Source organism: Capra hircus, chromosome 26 (assembly GCF_001704415.2).
Source record: "Capra hircus breed San Clemente chromosome 26, ASM170441v1, whole genome shotgun sequence".
Lineage (NCBI taxonomy): Eukaryota > Metazoa > Chordata > Mammalia > Artiodactyla > Bovidae > Capra > Capra hircus.
In genome coordinates this window covers 21,550,962-21,567,559 of record NC_030833.1, presented here as the reverse complement: position 1 = coordinate 21,567,559, position 16,598 = coordinate 21,550,962, and the positions used below count along the sequence as shown (strand labels likewise).

At 48.6% G+C, this 16,598-nt stretch overlaps 1 protein-coding gene across 3 annotated transcripts in view; it reads right to left on the bottom strand.

Annotated features, from left to right (window-relative positions):
- Window positions 3,243-16,598, bottom strand: part of XPNPEP1 (X-prolyl aminopeptidase 1) — a 56,257-nt gene continuing 42,901 nt past the window's right edge. For all 3 annotated transcript variants that reach the window (XM_018041520.1, XM_018041518.1, XM_018041519.1), the window contains 7 exons: window positions 14,704-14,775; window positions 12,690-12,750; window positions 10,352-10,421; window positions 9,317-9,490; window positions 8,337-8,413; window positions 7,028-7,126; window positions 3,243-3,821 (listed from right to left, as the gene is read on the bottom strand). In XM_018041520.1, coding sequence (XP_017897009.1) covers window positions 3,693-3,821; window positions 7,028-7,126; window positions 8,337-8,413; window positions 9,317-9,490; window positions 10,352-10,421; window positions 12,690-12,750; window positions 14,704-14,775 — 682 coding nt within the window. In that variant the 3' untranslated portion in view covers window positions 3,243-3,692. The remainder of the gene's footprint in view (window positions 3,822-7,027; window positions 7,127-8,336; window positions 8,414-9,316; window positions 9,491-10,351; window positions 10,422-12,689; window positions 12,751-14,703; window positions 14,776-16,598) is intronic.

The following is a 16,598-nucleotide window of genomic DNA, read 5'->3' as shown; positions in this document are numbered from 1 at the left end:
TACTACAATTTAAAAAAATTTTTTTTCAAGTTTGTGGGGATACATGTCCCACATACTTGGCATAAATCTCATCCATGAATTTCAGTGTGATATCCCGGCTTCTCTGTGCTTTTAGGGAATGATTGAAGAGATTCAAAACCTATGACACAACAGCCATCACCTTGCCAGAATCTGAATTTTTGTTTTCAAATTCTGATCCTATGAGTTTCTCATTCTTTGTACTCCATCTGCTTTCAGGAACCAGCCACCAGAGTACTGGCATTAAAACTGCCAAGCACCCCTCCTGTCTTCTCCCAGCCTTCTGACTACCCGCTTCTGTCTCTCCCTAGGAGCCAGCAGGGCTCAAGCTGAACGGTGTCACCAAAGGCAGCCTGTGAGTCTTTATGTCATTGTTGGTATAAATCCCCAGCTGCCAGGAAAAAACAAGGGCAAGCCCTCCCTCACAGCTTGTGAGTACGTGAATACCTGCTCCAACCTGACAATAAATGGTTGTTACTGCGGGGTGGCTAAATGCTGGTCCTGACCTTTAGGCTGGATAGGTACTGAACGCGAGGATGGTGGGGTGGGCCTCTCTCACAGCATAAGCAACACAGGTTTTTTTTTTTTTTTTGGCTGAACCGGGTCTTCATCATGATGCTCAGGCTTCTCACCGTGGTGGCTTCTTTTGTTGCAGGGCACAGACTCTAGGGCGCACGAGGTCAATAGTTGTGCAGGAGCTTAGTTCCTCCACGGCATGTGGAGGACCAGGGATCAAACCCATGTCCCTGCATTGGCAGGCACATGCCTAACCGCTGGGCCACCAGGGAAGCCCCCCACAGATGGATTTTTAACCAGAGGGTGAGCAAGCTTCCAGAAGGCAGCCTCTGGGCTATTCACAGCAGAGGCCCCATATCATAGCCATTTTTGAATCCCATCTTGTACCTAAAACTTCAAGAGACGGTAAAGGAAGAAAGACAAAGACACAGAAGAGCAGCTTCCCTGAAATTCTTCCACAAATTTAGCACAATGCCCACTTTTGCACCCAAACTTTTATCATTTAAAGTGAAGAAGAGTGATTCATTTGATCCTCATTTTTAACTCCTCACCATCTCCTCTGAGCTCTTGCACATCACAGTTTTATTTTGGTCCTCGGTCTTTTGGGGGCCATCTCGCCTAGTTTATGGCTCTTGAACTTCACGCCAAGACACGCGGGTCGGGCAGGAAGCTCTTGGCACCAGGAAATTTTTGTTTCTTGGGCTTGGGCCAATTAAATCAAACTCTGCTCTGAGGCTGCCTTGGGAAGTGACAGGCTTAACAGCCTGGTGAACGAACAGTGGAGTTGCCGTCACACTTGAGTTACAGTCTGTTTAAACTCCAAAACAGCTGCAATTCACAGCTCCCATTTCCTCAGAAAGGGGAAGTTTCAGGATATCACAGAGGAGAAGATGGTCTGGATCCTCAAGGAGGTAGGGGTGGGGCTCCAACTTTCAGGTGGATGAGAGGCTGATTAGTAAGTTCTATCATCAGAGGGAAAACGTCTGTTTTAAGTCTAATCTTATGGAACATATTCGAAATATGAGCAAGGGGGAACCAAAGGCATTCAAGAATTGATCTCTGGCTGATCAAAATATATCCTGTTACTGTGTGGCACTGCTTCTGTGTTTTCCTAGCTTTGTTACAAATATAGCCTGAGAACTGACTGTCTATCTTGCTTCCTCCCACACAGCAAGTTGGAATCAATGACCCTTGGGAGGAAAGAAGGCAGGATGAGTGGTGTAAATGTTGACAAGTCCATTCGTGAGTATTCTGGCAATTTAGGGTTACCCTATCAGTCAAGTTTTCTTTGCTGCCCCCCTGGTTCAATACAGATGGAAAGTGAATGTGTTAGTTGCTCAGTCGTGTTCAACTCTTTGTGACCCCACGAGCTATAGCCCACAGGCTCCGCTGTCCATGGAATTCTTCAGGCAAGAGTACGGGAGTGGGTAGCCATTCCCTTCTCCAGGGGACCTTCCCAACCCAGGGATGGAACCTGGGTCTCCTGCATTGCAGGCAGATTCTTTACCATCCGAGCTACCAGGGAAGCTCTAGTAAACACAGATAGTTCATTTTCTGCTCCCCAGCTGGAGACAGTAATGGGCACTGGCCCGCGCCAGCCATGCTTTGGTGAAAAGCCAACGTATGCTTCTACTTACCTTTCACAAATCAAAGATGATTTGATTTACTGCCCAAATCAAAGATGTAATTTAAAATTCAATGAGACTGGTTTTAAAAAGATATAGCCATGCAACAGAATAGTCTACAGTCATTAAAAACAATTGGATCTATGTGTACCAACATGGAAAAATAACTTGGTATATATATTGCCAAGTTAAAAAAGGAAATTGCATATGTATAGAATGGCCCCATGTCTGTACATATGATGTGCATGTGTGCAGAAATATTCTTCTATCTGTGCACACACATTCTACATACTACTGAATACTAAAAAGAAAGAAACTGGCAAAAAAATATGTTGCAAATAGTGGTTATACGTCACAAGGTATGTCTTGGGTTCCTAAAGAAGCAGACCCAAAGACAAGGATTTGCATGGAAATGGCCTCTTGGGAGATGACTCCAGGAAAAAGGAAAATGAGTCCCAGGAGGGAAGGAAGAAAATAAAGGGTGTGTCATTGAACAAGATCCCACGTCAGCAACAAGGGCTCAGTTCCACTGGGAAACCCCAGGAGACAGTGTAGGCCACACCTCGGACATCCCGGCTAAGGGCTGAGGGGTTCATTTTCCCAACCCAATGCTCACAGTCTGAGGCCTCAGGACTAGAAGCTCTGCCAGCCCTTCAGGCTGCTCCACGTGTGCAAGTGCAGGGAAGGCCCAAGGACAGGAAGTCACAGGAAGCAGCCAAAGACCACTTCCTACAAGCAATGAGACAAAGGGACATCCACACTGTCCACTGCAGACTGGATCACGGAAGGCTGTCATTGTCGACATGATTTTTTGTTGGTTTATTTATTTTTTTTTTTTTTGGTGTATCAATGACATTTTAAAACCAGAGGCAGGGAAGGAAAATAAAACTACTCAAAAAAACATTGGGCTTTTAGAGAAAAGAAAAAGAGGCTGAAAATTAAGTCAGAAGAGATACAGGGAGGCCAAGGAAGTCTCCCCAAAGGGCACTCCCGCACCACCTAGAACATGTGCCCTAAAGAGGAGCCTACCCCACACACAGTAGGGTAGATGGTGCCGGGAGGACAGAAACAGCAGAGACGAAGCCCATTCTGACATTTTAATCTCAGGTCATAAATACAGTCTCGTGTGCATGAAGGGGATCATGAATGAGGGACTAGCACCGGGAACATGGCCATCGCAGAGCACTGCCTGCTTCACCAGCGCCGGCCAGAGGGCTCCCTGTGGCCGCTCGGGGCGCCCACCCGATCAAGCACTCGGCTTATAGATACCCTCCTTCTGGGGCAGCAATCTATTCTTGGCTCATTCAATTAAAAAAAAAAAATCATAAAAGATTGCGTGTCTGCAAGAAAATATCAAAGAGGATAAGAACATTCTCAGTTCTTCTCAGAGTCTAAAAGTAAAAAGGGGCAGTAAGGAAAAAGGAGGGGACATGGGGGAAATGTCAGGGGTGTGCCGGGCTTCTTCCTTTCCCCAGAGCATTCTCGTTTGGTTTTTTGTCTTGTTTTTTGTTTTCTATAAAAACCAAGGAGGTATTAAGGCTGTTTGGAGATGGGCTGCGTCTCTCTGATGAGCCACTCGAGGGCTTCCTGGCGGCCCTGCTTTTGCAGCTCCTTCCCGATCACGTCCCTGCAGGTCAGGTGGTAGCTGTTGAGCCAGTCGCACTGCCAGAGGGAGGGAAGACAGACGCGTTTTCACCATCACACCTGCACCAAAGCCTGCCCATCGAGCAGTGGGGCCCCACATGCGGAGCTCACAGAGTGAGAGTAAAGGAGCACAGGACCCTCTCTCCCTGCCCAGCGACAGCGACTTCCTTGTGTTCTGCCTCCCTGGAAACAGACAGGACGAGCCACAGGGCTGATGGTGCAAACGTTCCCAGAACCGTCTGCTGCACACGGGCTTCAGTGACTCTGGGGGAACGGGGAACGCCTGACGGCAGGCTGTGGCTCTGGGCTCCCCTGAGTGCAGGGAGACTTGCAGCCAGAGCTCCCTTCAACAGCCCCTGCCTGGAAGCCACGATGAGAGAGAGGGGGGCAGGGGGTCTCGTGGCTCCTGCACCCACCCCACTGATTCAACCGCTGTGAAGACACACCTGAGGCTGTCCTACCGAGGCACTGATTTCCTATTCCGTATCCACCTCCTACAAAGCTGAATAATGTAGGATCAGCTAGGTCCATGACAGTCTTGCCAGTGTGGCCGTCCAGATGCACCCAAAGCCTCTGGTGGTCAAGGGCTGTGCTGTAGAGTGGGGTGGGCAGTAAGCTTGACTTTCAGACACTCAACTGAATGAGGCCACCACACCAGGAGATTAAACAGGAGGCAAAAAGGAAGGACTTGGGGTGTGTGTGGCGGGGGGCGGGGTGTTGGCGTGCTGAACCTGATAACAGAGGTTGTGCATGTGTAAAAGGCTAGATCTCCTCCTTGTGAGGAGGCAGGGAGGCTGAAGTATGAAAGAAAGCAAGTTCTACCTAGAGCAGAACCCACTCTCTACTGTCCATGAAGGGGGCCTGCCCACTTCACATTAGACAGACAGGGGGATGCTGCCAATGGCTTTGACCCAACTAGGACTCCAGCTCTCACTGATAAGAGTCACTAGTCTGTCTGGGAGGTGGGGGCATGGGGGTGGAGAGCTGCAGTACCAAAAACAAGCTGCTACATGTCAGCAGCAAGGCCAAGCAGGGCTGTAAGGCAGCTCAACAGTGCAAGAGACAGGAGCAACAAGGGGCCACAGAGAAACTCCCAGACTCTTTTGGTTGGGGGAAAACGGGGCCCCGTCAGCATCCAAAGCATCACCACAAAGGCCCTGGCAGCCTGCAGTGCCCACACTCGTGTCCAAAGTCCTCTGCTGCCACCTGGTGACAGAGGGATGGGAATGCAGACCCAACCCCAAAATGCTGACTGTGAGACAGTAAAGGGCAAGGACTGGGAGTTTCAAAGCCCAGTGGGCAGTATCTTTTTGTGGGGTATCTCTATGCCTTAAGACAGAATGAAGTCCCAGATTTATTGAGTGGTATATGGGAAATGAACCCTTCTGCTACAAGAGATAATAAATATATTCTGCTTGGTTATATTAAATACTGTCCTCTACTTGTTATTTGTGGAAACTTGCTAATGATTCCAAGGTAAGAAGATATTCCCTGTCCTACAAAAACTGACTGACTAAGAAAATAGTTCAGTGATTTGAGTCCATAAGATACAATCATGAACAATGGTCCAGCCAATGTCACGGGGGAGTCACAGGTTAACAAAACTCTCCCTCAAGGAAAAACTGGCCTCGCTTAACTTTCCTCATGCGCTGTTTCCCTGGATAAAACGGAAAGTCACATGAGAGAAATGTCTCCTGACCGGTACAGCTCACATGGACAGCAAGGCCTCTCTGACCCGGGATTACTTGGCAGACGACACAGCCTTCAGCATCCAAGAGTGCAAAGCAACTTACTAGCAGAGACTCTTTTGCTAAGAGCCTGGAAGCTGTGCTTGGGGGCCATGAGAAGAGACTGGTTCCTTGGGGCTGAGGGTTGCAAGCAGGGGGCTCCCATGCTCACTTCTGTGTTCTCATCCGCTCCCACCTAAGCTACCCCTGCGGGGATCAGGGAAGAGCCCCGGAACCACAGGAGAGAGTCTTCCTGCTGAAGAGACACACGCGGTGCTGCTTCCGGTTCCATATCCATCTCTGACCTGATTAGAGCAGCCTCGGGGGCCTGTGTCGGTCCCGTGAGCAGGAACGCTTGGCTGAACCAAGGGCACTGAGGTCAAGAACAAGTGCCCACACACGGAGGGCATCAGAGTGAGAAGTGGATGACCTTCCTGTCAGCCATCTGTGAACTGATGAGGCAGAAGAAGGGGCCTCTGGTGGAGAGAGCCCCATCCCACAGGCCTGTAGCAGGGGCTCTTCAGCCCGCAGAGGCACCTTCCTCTGGTGCCAAAAACAAGACCCACAAGGGCTCCACTGAGCATACAGTTCCACCTCACAGCCCCTGGGATGAGGCCAGCGGCTGCCCCTGGTAACAACCACCTCTTATTCCCACCACACTGCCCTGCCTTTGGCTCCTGCTAGTCTGCCTTTTGCTGGACTTCCAGCCACCTGCCTTGCTCTGGAATTGGTATCCTTCTGGCTTCTGTCTTCCTGGCTCAAGCCTGACCACTTCACAGCAGATAGCTGGACTGGTGTTATTTCTACCATTTTTGACCCTCGTCCCTGCTCTGACCTTGATCGCCTGCCTGACCCTTCCAGTCTGCCTCCACAGTTCTGGACCTGAGCCTGGGGACCCACCCGAGGGTCTCAAGGGGTTTCAAGACCTGTCACCCCCTGAGCTCGACAGGTGAGCACGGCCATGCTTCTGCTCTGTGAAGGGTTTCAGAGCCCAGAGCAACCACCCACCTTGTCTGTGTGAAAACCACGTCATAGATTGTGCTTCTCAGTTCCTTAGTGTTTCAAGCAACACGAGAAAACAATCTGGTGTGTGCAACAGCCAACAGCCCCCCTGCCCACCTGGCTTTTGGTGGGAAGACACACAGTCCATATTTGCTAAACATGCCTCCCAGCAGTTATGGCCCCTGCCCTCCTGAGAGGCAAGAGCACACTGTTCATTCCCACCTGTGAACACTACAGCCTCCGAGGGTGGGGCACACAGGGCTGTTATCTACCTCGAAACCCAACAACTACAGGAAAAGCACCTACAGTCCTTGGGAAACCTAGGATGTTCCAACTCAACTGGCCTAGACTCTTGACTTCAAAGTGAAGATGGAGGGGAAGACACAGGGCAGAAAAGGACTTAAAAGTGAGGATGAACAGGAGGACTCAGGGCAGCTCTCCACCCCCCACCCCACACACACACTTCTGCCCCCTGCCCCAGGACACCCTTGTTACCTCTTTGTCTGTTAGAGAATCCACATCTATCATTTTGGTCTGTATTGGAACCAAAGTCAGAGGTTCAAAGGTCAGGCTTCCACGGTTGTTGAAGTTATACTACGGGAGAGGGAAGACAATAGGAGCGTTTACTCCTCTTCACCACGATGACCCACCCTGAGGTCACTCCCCCCAGACATGACCGCCCCTCAGCCAGGTGTAGCAAGAAATCAAGAGTGGTTAGCCGGTCACCATTTCTAACAGATGAAGGAGACATGAACAGGGCAGGGCCACTTTCCAAGAGTTGCTCCGCTGTGCAGACCACAGCCTGCACCTTCAGGAAAGGCCAGACTGAGTGCTGAGGACCTGGTCAGCAGGTATACAAGGCTCCTGTCTGCTGTGATGGGGAGAAGGCATGGCAGGGGGCGGGGCATCTAGAATTAGGCACATCTCTGGTTTGCTTCTCAAGCCTCTGCTAAGCTGTAAGCCCCCAGCAGATCTTTCTGGTTTTTTTTTTAACATCAAGTACGCGGCCTGCCTTGCCCCAGCCAGGCCCCTCAGGTGACGTTAAGAGGTCTGTCCAGTGCACGAGGCATGGAACGGCAGAGCACACAGGCCATGCTGGGTCTCTCTGGCAGGGCCTGTGGGATGGGGAAGGCAAGGCTGCTCCAGTGACGTCAGTGTGCAAGCAGAGAGCAGACCCCGGGGGCCAGCCGCCCTGCGGGCCTAGGAAGTCACTTCCCTCCAGCTGTGGAGGAGGAGCAAACAGGTCTTGGAGGTAAAGCCTAGCACCTAAAACCTGCCTCCTCTTGGTAATGTGAAGGGGAGAGGGCACCACACCCGTCTTCTCGCCCATGTGTGGTACCTGACCCAGCGGCTAGCTCAGGCTTCCTCAGTTTTACCTGATAACAATCATCTGGGACATTTGTTGAAAACAGTTCCCAGGTCCCAGCCCTGGAGATTCGGTTTCAACATCTGGAGGGAGATTTTAAACAAGCACCCCCCACCACCCCCTTCCACGCCCACACACACACAGTGAAGGTTTCATGATGAGACCCTGCCTCCAGTAAACTCAGAGCCCCACGTTACATGAAGCAGGGGCCTGCCTGAGGCTCCCTAAGGTCCCGCTCAGGGTCCCGGTTCACTCAGGATTTTCTTTCTAGCTTTGCAGAAGAGAATGAATTCCAGGAAAAGACCCCAATACCAAGGGAAGGAGACTCCATTTTGGCCCCAGAATGACATGCTCTTGGTTTGAAGGACAAAAGCCCTCATCTTCCCCCATGAAGGAATAAGGGAATTTTTAAAACAAAATAAATACACCATTACTCACCTTGGTCTTAACAGGCACCACCAGGACAACATTCTCAATGCGAATTCCAAAAGCCCCGTCTTCATAATACCCGGGCTCTAAAACAAACCAAACCCCTGAATGAGGAGCAGCCTGCGATGAAGACACGCACAGAGAAGCTCTCACTGCTGGGATGACCACACTTCGAAGGACAAACAGCGGCAGGGCCACTCAATCCAGTGCAAGAGCCCAGATACACCTCTTCCTGTGAGGCACTTTTATCTAGAGGTCCAGAGACAGAAAGGCTTGGAATTCCTGAGAACTGGCTGCAGGGTAGGGAGTAAAATAACAGAAAATCCGCCAAATGAAGTATGGGGCAGAGCCGTAAGACACAATGATGCAGGTGTTAAAATACGTTCACCAAGATTTGGTAACGACATAGGGACATATTAGGTAAGAAAGCAGAATACAGGCGTATGTCCAGTGCAATTTCAATGATACTAAAAAAGGTATGCACATATATAAACAACCAAGAAGTCAACATATCCAAATGTTAAGTCATGTTTCCCCTGGGTGGCTGGATTACAAATGATTTTCATTTTCTTCTATATATCATTCCACAGTCTCACATTTTCTACAATGAATATGTATTACTTTTATAATCAAAAAATGTGGCTGTTGTCTAATTCAAAGTGACAGGAAGTCAAAGTTAGTCGCTCAATTGGGTCTGACTCTTTTTGACCCCGTGGACTGTAGCCCACCAGGCTCCTCTGTTCATGGAATTCTCCAAGCAAGAATCCTAGAGAGGGTGGCTATTCCCTTCTCCGGGGCATCTTCCCAACCCAGGGATAGAACCCAGGTCTCCTGCACTGCAGGCAGATTCTTTACCATCTCAACCACGAGATGATAGAAGGGGCAAAATTTTTCCAGTTTACTTTATAATAATTAAAATATAAGAAACAACACAGAGCTTTCAAAAAGGCAGAGGATCCACACGCAGCCTCTAGGTGAGGGACACCTACCATCAGTGACGATCATGCCGGCCTCCAAGGGCTCATCAGAGAATGTTTTATAACTGATGCCACATGGACCCTCATGAACATTCAGAAAAGACCCAACACCATGCCCCGTTCCATGCAGGTAATCCAGGCCAGAATCCCATAATGCTGAGCGGGCAAAGGAGTCAAGGAGGTGGCCTGAAAGACACATAAAGGACCACTTGGTGATATCTGTACAGCACTTTCCAACTTGCAAAGCACTTCAGAGATTAGATTTGTTAGCTTTGGCTCCAGAAGATGAAACAGAAACCAGCGGGTAAAAGTTACTGGAGGATTCAGGTTTCAGTCCAGCACAAAGAACTTTCTGACAACCAGAGTTCCTGAGCAGGACGGCTCCCCCACCAGTTGGAGCTCACTCTACAGCTGGAGGATGCTGGTCAGGGACGTCGCCCGTGGCAGGCAAAGGCTGCGGTAGATGGCAAACATTCCCTTCCCAGTGCTGGAACCCTACAGTTTTGGAACTACAAAATGAGCTCGTAACCAGACTGCAAGCATGAGGAAAGCGGTACCCGGGGAGATGAGAGCCAGGGCAGTCTAAGCAGATTCGAGGACCGGGTCTTATCAACTTCCCATGCAGTGGCCCACCCACCAGTCCTCAGGCAACAAGGCCTAGCTCTCAAGTCAGGCTCCCAGTAAAATAAATCCCTACACGGGTCCTGAAAGGAGCACTGGCCCAAAAGCCGGGGCAGACGGGAGGCTGCACCAGCTTCCCCCGCGGCCTTCATGCCTTGCTGCCCTCTCCTGAGAGCCACCCCCCCCGAGCTCACCCAACACAAGTGGTCAGGAGGGAGGTACAGCTGACCCTGGGCCTGATCCTAAGTCTGGTTCCCTGGAGGTCCTCTCTGCTCAGTCCAGCAGCATCCCCACTTGCCCAGGCTGGGCCTGGAGTAGTCTGGGGGCTGTTATGGCAAGGGGAGGACATGTGTTTTCACCCAAATTTAGACATGCTTGATGCCTGAACAAGAAAAAGCCTGCCATGTGACACAAGGCACCACCTACCTTTGGTTCCAGTAGGGAAAACTGCTGCGCTCACAGCTATGTGGCCCTTGAGGACATATGTGAAGCATTCCTGCCAAAGAAAACCCAGGGGGCATGTTCAAGATGGGCATAGATGTTTTCATCCTGCAGTTTTCAGGTAGTTCTGAAAACCTTGCCTCTTAAGGTTTCATAGCAATCAGTTCAGTTCAGTCACTCAGTCATGTCTGACTCTTTGCGACCCCATGAACCACAGCACGCCAGGCCTCCCTGTCCATCACCAACTCCCAAAGTTCACTCAAACCTATGTCCATTGAGTCAGTGATGCCATCCAACCACCTCATCCTCTGTCGTCCGCTTCTCCTCATGCCCTCAATCTTTCCCAGCACCAGGGTCTTTACAAATGAGTCAGCTCCTCACATCAGGTGGCCAAAGTACTGGAGTTTCAGCTTCAAAATCAGTCCTACCAATGAACTCCCAGGACTGATATCCTTTAGGATGGACTGGTTGGATCTCCTTGCAGTCCAAGGGACTCTCAAGAGTCTTCTCCAACACCACAGTTCAAAAGCATCAATTCTTCGGCACTCAGCTTTCTTTATAGTCCAACTCACACATCCATACATGACCACTGGAAAGACCATAGCCTTGACTAGATGGACTTTTGTTGGCAAAATAATGTCTCTGCTTTTTGATATGCTATCTAGGTTGGTCATAACTTTCCTTCCAAGGAGTAAGCATCTTTTAATTTCATGGCTGCAATCACCATCTGCAGTGATTTTGGAGCCCAAAAAAAGGAAGTCAGCCACTGTTTCCACTGTTTATAGCATTACCACAGAGAAAATCAGGGGAACAGAAAAAAAAATGGTGGGAAAAAAACTTGGCCTTGGGACCAATTTTCTAGAAAATCTTGAAATTCAATGTAGTAAAAGAGAACTGTCCAAGAGATGACCCCACTAGTCTTTCCTTTGAAATGAACTCTCTACCATTAGAGCCTCAGAAAGACTGAGAAAAAGTAAGAAGTACTGGTGACACTACCTAACACTATCAAGCTACTCCTCGGTGCCAGGCACAATACTAAGCACTGTATGTCTAAGCCCACACTTCAGGATGGAGGCACTCCTGCCCCCTCATTTTACAGAGCAATGAAGTAATTAACATGCCAGGTCACGCAGTTCATAAGTGGCAGCATCTGGCCTTGGAGCCAGGTGGTCTTGCTACTCCTCCGTGCACCTCACCACCATCTATACTCAGCGCTTAGTCCCAACCGCCCAGACAAGAAAAGTGCTGTTTGGATGGGTAGTGGCTTGCCAGTAAGGTGCAAAATCAGCACTAAACCGCACATTGTTCAGTCTGGTCCAGACTGAACACAGCACAGGAACCCCTGGTAATTAGTCGCTCAGTCGTGTCTGACTCTTTGCGATGCCATGGCTCCTCTGTCCATGGAATTTTCCAAGCAAGAATGCTGGACTGGGTAGTCATTCCCTTCTTCAAAGAACGTTCCTGACCCAGGGATCGAACCCAGGTCTCCTGCACAGCAGGCAGATTCTTTACCATCTAAGCCACCAAGGAAGCCCCAAACTAAAGGTATCTGGACCCAAGGTCAAACTCGTCCAAGGTGCTGGTGCCAACTAATGAAGGACACGAGGGACCAGCACTAGGGTGTCTGCCCTGCGGCACCCCACAAAGCCCTCCTCCCTGGAAAAGCTTCCTGAAGGAGCTCCCAGGGAAAAGGGAGAGACTCAGAGATTCAGCCAGTATTTGCCAAGCAGTGGCTATGATCCAGGAACCAGCTGGGCTCACAGAACCTTCCCAGCCAGCCTTGGAGGTGAGTACTCTGCCCTCATTTTTATGATGGTCTAAGTGTCTAGGATCAAGGTCATGGAGCCTGGGAACAGCAGAGATCTGAAGCCCAGTGTCTAGACTCCTAGCATACATCTCTCTACCTTATAGCTGTATGCCAGAAAGCCCAGACACCAAGCAATGCATGTCATTTCAGAGGGTTCCTAGAGAGCTGAGCCTATAAACAGGAACACTGAAATTGAAAAAAGAAGGGGGGTAGCTTTCAGAATCAAATCTAGACACTGTTCATAAAAAAAAAAAAGAAAAAATTCACTACCCTGCTCCCTTCCCCAAAGAAGGCCAAAGTTGTTTAAACTTGAATCTGAGCCTGACCTTAGCAGACAGAATGCTCTTAAAATCTCTCCAATAATCAGTTACATGGATGTCATAAAGCAGATAAGCCTGACTCCACAGTAATGAGCTATTTTACTGTCCCACGTGTAAGTTTTACTTATTTATACAATCCCTTTTCATGAGACGGAGTGGTCAGAGAAAGCAGAGGGCCTCTCGAGTGTTCTCTCACCTTCTCATAAGCCGTAGGAGTTCCAAAATGCATGGTGCGAGTGACGTCTGTGGTTCCATCCCTGCCCAAAAGAAAGGACAAGTTATAGTGTTCACTCCAAAGAAGCTCTTCCTCAAATACGAGACAGGTGAAGACGTGGAGAAAACTGAACCCTCATGCACTGACTGGGGGCCATGTAAAATGGAACAGCCACTTTGGAAAACGGTTTGCTGGTTCATAAAAGGTCTCTTAAACATGGAGTGACCTTATGACCCAGCACGTCTACTCCGCCGAGTAAACCCCCGAGAGAGTGAGAATGTCCACACAAACACGTGTGCACTCATGTTCGCGGCAGCAGTGCTCTTCACATCCCAAACATGGAAACAACCTAAATGTTCAACCAGTGACGGGTAAACAAGACGCAGTACACACATGCAATGAAACAGCATTCGGGAATGAAAAGGAAGGAAGCACCGGTGCGCTACAGCATGGATGAGCCCTGAAGGCATTATGCTAAGCGACAGAGGTCAGACACTGACGCCATATATTAACATCACAGAATTCCATTTATAGGAAGTGTCCAGAACAGGCAAGTGCATACAGACTGAAGTACGTTCGTGGTTCCCTGGCTGGGGGAAGATGGAAAGTGACTGCCAATGGGAATAGTGTTTCTTTTTTGGGGGGTGATGAAAATACTCTAAAATTGATGGTGGTGACAGCCGCACAACTCTAGGAACAAACTAAAAATCATCAACTGTACACTTTAATAAGTTGAATTATATTTCAATAAAGTTATTATAAAAAATAAAATGAAACACAGTGTGAAGCAAGGATGGCCCAGCGCAGCGGGAGTGAACTCAGTCAGGCCTTGACACACACACACTCGTAGTCTACAATGTGAGGACTGTTTCATGGCAAACACCATTCCTGGGGTTATGAATGAAAGGGAAATGGACCTTCTGGCAAAAGAAGGTCAAACTCTAATTCCTCCTGTCAGGATGGCAAGCAGTTTACTAGAACCTAAAAATACCCAAATGCATCTTTTAAAACACCCCAATCTACCCCCAACAGAGAAAGGATAACTTCTAGAATGCTGCTAAAATGTAGAAGTGACCCAGTTACACCATTACCCAAGTAATCTCAATACTCTTAGCTCTAGGCTGTTATTAACACCAACTCATACTTCCCAGGCTAGATTGTGGCTTCCACATACTTGGCTGAGCTCATTTAATAACAAGGTTCTCCACCAGGCAAAGTCCCAGCTGCAGTGGAAAATGGAGTATTAAAAGGCCTGGCTTGGGGCTGGTGCACGGGGATGACCCAGAGAGATGTTATGGGGAGGGAGGTGGGAGGGGGGTTCATGTTTGGGAACGCATGTACACCCGTGGTGGATTCATGTCAATGTATGGCAAAACCAATACAGTATTGTAAAGTAAAACAAAGTAAAAATAAAAATTTAAAGAGAAAAAAAAATAAAATAAAAGGCCTGGCTCATGCTCTCTCGATACAGATAACACCTATTCCAGCTCCTCCTCATGGGTTCCACCTCAAGACCCAATCAAATCGTGGGTTCTCTGAGAAACTAGTCTAGGTGATGACTGTGAAGGCAGCAAGGCATGAAGAAATTCAGAAACTCGGGGATGACCCTCATTTCTCATTCATCCTTTCAAAATTAAGCCCTCACTCCCCAAGGCCCTGAGGTCACTACAAGTTGGGGAGCTGGCAGGTAGTTTATGGGCTGGGGCAGAAGACTTCCCAATGGTTCTGAAAGCCTACTTTCAGTTATTTATTTAGTATTTAACAGCTTCCAGCCAAGGACTAAACATTTCTAACAGTCTTTTGTGGGAACAGAATTACAACTGGGCTATTTCAACAAGGGGTGAGGAAAAGGACAAGACATGGGAACAATTCCATCAGTGGCCGGCGCAGAATGAGATGACCCGCTGAGAGATCTCAGCTGGAGCCCGCCTTGTCCACCTACTCAACTGCCCTGACTTAGCAGAGGCAGGCTCTCCAGTAGCCCCAATTCACTTACTTGTATTGAGCACCCGAGTCAATGAGGTACACCTCATCCAGAGACAAGGTCCTATTCGTCTCAGGGACCGGCCTAAGAAAATTAATTACAAATTAATTATTCCACAAATGTAAATGCTTCCTGAAGCCGGGAGGAGGGAATATAAGAGTTCTTTGCACTAGCCTAACAACTTATGTAAGCCTGAAATTATATCAAACCCAAGTTACCCAATAGGTTAATTATTGCAAGTAATATTAACCTTCTACTCAAGACTAGTCAACCTATCTCCCCAACTAGATGAGGAGCTCAAGAGAAGGAAGAATAACATATTTCTTTATATCTACCTCCATTTGTGACTAGAACAAAATAAGTGTTCATGAGATAACTGTAAAAACTACAAAAATAATCATCAATAGAAGCAAGAGGACCAAGCTTGAGAAGAGAGCAGCCTGGAGTCATTTGTCTTTATTTGGCGTGTGTGTGGGGGGGAGTAGCAGAGGATGGTTCAGTCCCCTGCCTCAAGCCTCCACTTCTCTCCCTCAGTCCTAACCCCACAGGGAGCCTCCCCACTTGCTTCCTAGACCACCAGAGGGGCAGAAGGCAAGTGCCTCACTTTGGAAGAAAAACTAAAGGGACTTTTGCTGGGGAAAGGAGTAGATCATGATGCTCTTATACTAGAGCACTATTTTCAAATGGATGTGAGGTATTTTTTAAAGTAGTTTGATTTCTCCATATCTCCTTCCAGACAATACACTGCACTGGGAAAAGCTAGACGGGACATGAGCATTCCAAGTCTCCGCCCTGCAGTGCAGAGAGGGTCTCACAGAGGTTCTCCTTCATTCGCAGGCAGTAAGGAGGCCAGTAGGCATTCGATCCCAGTGACTAGAAAAGACCACCAGATACTGCTTCTCAACAGGCTTCCAACAGCCACAGTGAAGAAACACAAAGGGAAAGTGAGATTCTCCCTACTTGGACTGAATTGTGTTTTTTAAGTTCTAGGGTCATATCCAGCCAGGAAATTCATTGCCTGTGCTAAATATAAGACAAGAACTCAAGTCCTTTTGATAGTTTAATGTTGGAACAGAAGCATTAATATGAGAGAACTGTAATAGCCACACCCGTGACTGTCTCCCACACAGCAGCTTCAAAATTTGTCCCAAGACTAAAAACTCTAAAAGTGATCAGTGGAAAGGGTGGAGGGGGCACTTGTGTCCAAGTACAGCATAGTGATACAGCCAGAGTGCTCCATCATGATGCATGTCACAGATGGGAAGCAAAGAACTCAAGATAGTCCACACGAGGCAAAACCACGTGAGCCAGGCAAAGCTGAAGCTGGAGCCCATGCAGGAAGCCTAGTTCCACATCCCACCACCTCCACAGGTGGGTCTAGCTCTCCCAAATTCATCATTGCCCTCCTGGTCTCACAGTGGAAGGAAGCTTGGCTCTGTGGGTCCATGGGCTCATGTGGTACAAATCCCCATAGGCTGGGGAGGAAAGAGGGTACAGATTATCTCCTTAAACATAACAGGGTGCTCCACAAACTAGTGGTAAGTTTGTTTGGTATGGAGGTCATGGAGCTCACAAGATGTTTGGACTAGTGCGTCAAGAAGGCTGTCGCCGTCAGAAAAGAAAAACACTAAAACTTCTAACTATCAAGATTCAGGGATTATGACAACAGATACTGCAGTCTCAGAAGGAAAGAGGGATGACCCGTTTGACTACATCATGGACAATGTCGATGGGCAACTTTGGTGCCAAAGAGGCGCTCCCAAAAGGCAGAGGCTTCGGATTGAGAGACAAGACCTCAAAGATCTTATTTCACACATAAGAACAATCTCAACAGACACATGGAGGTGGGCGCAGGGGCCTTTGATAAAACAATGTCTCTCCCCTGCTCAGGCTCCTGTGCAGAAGCA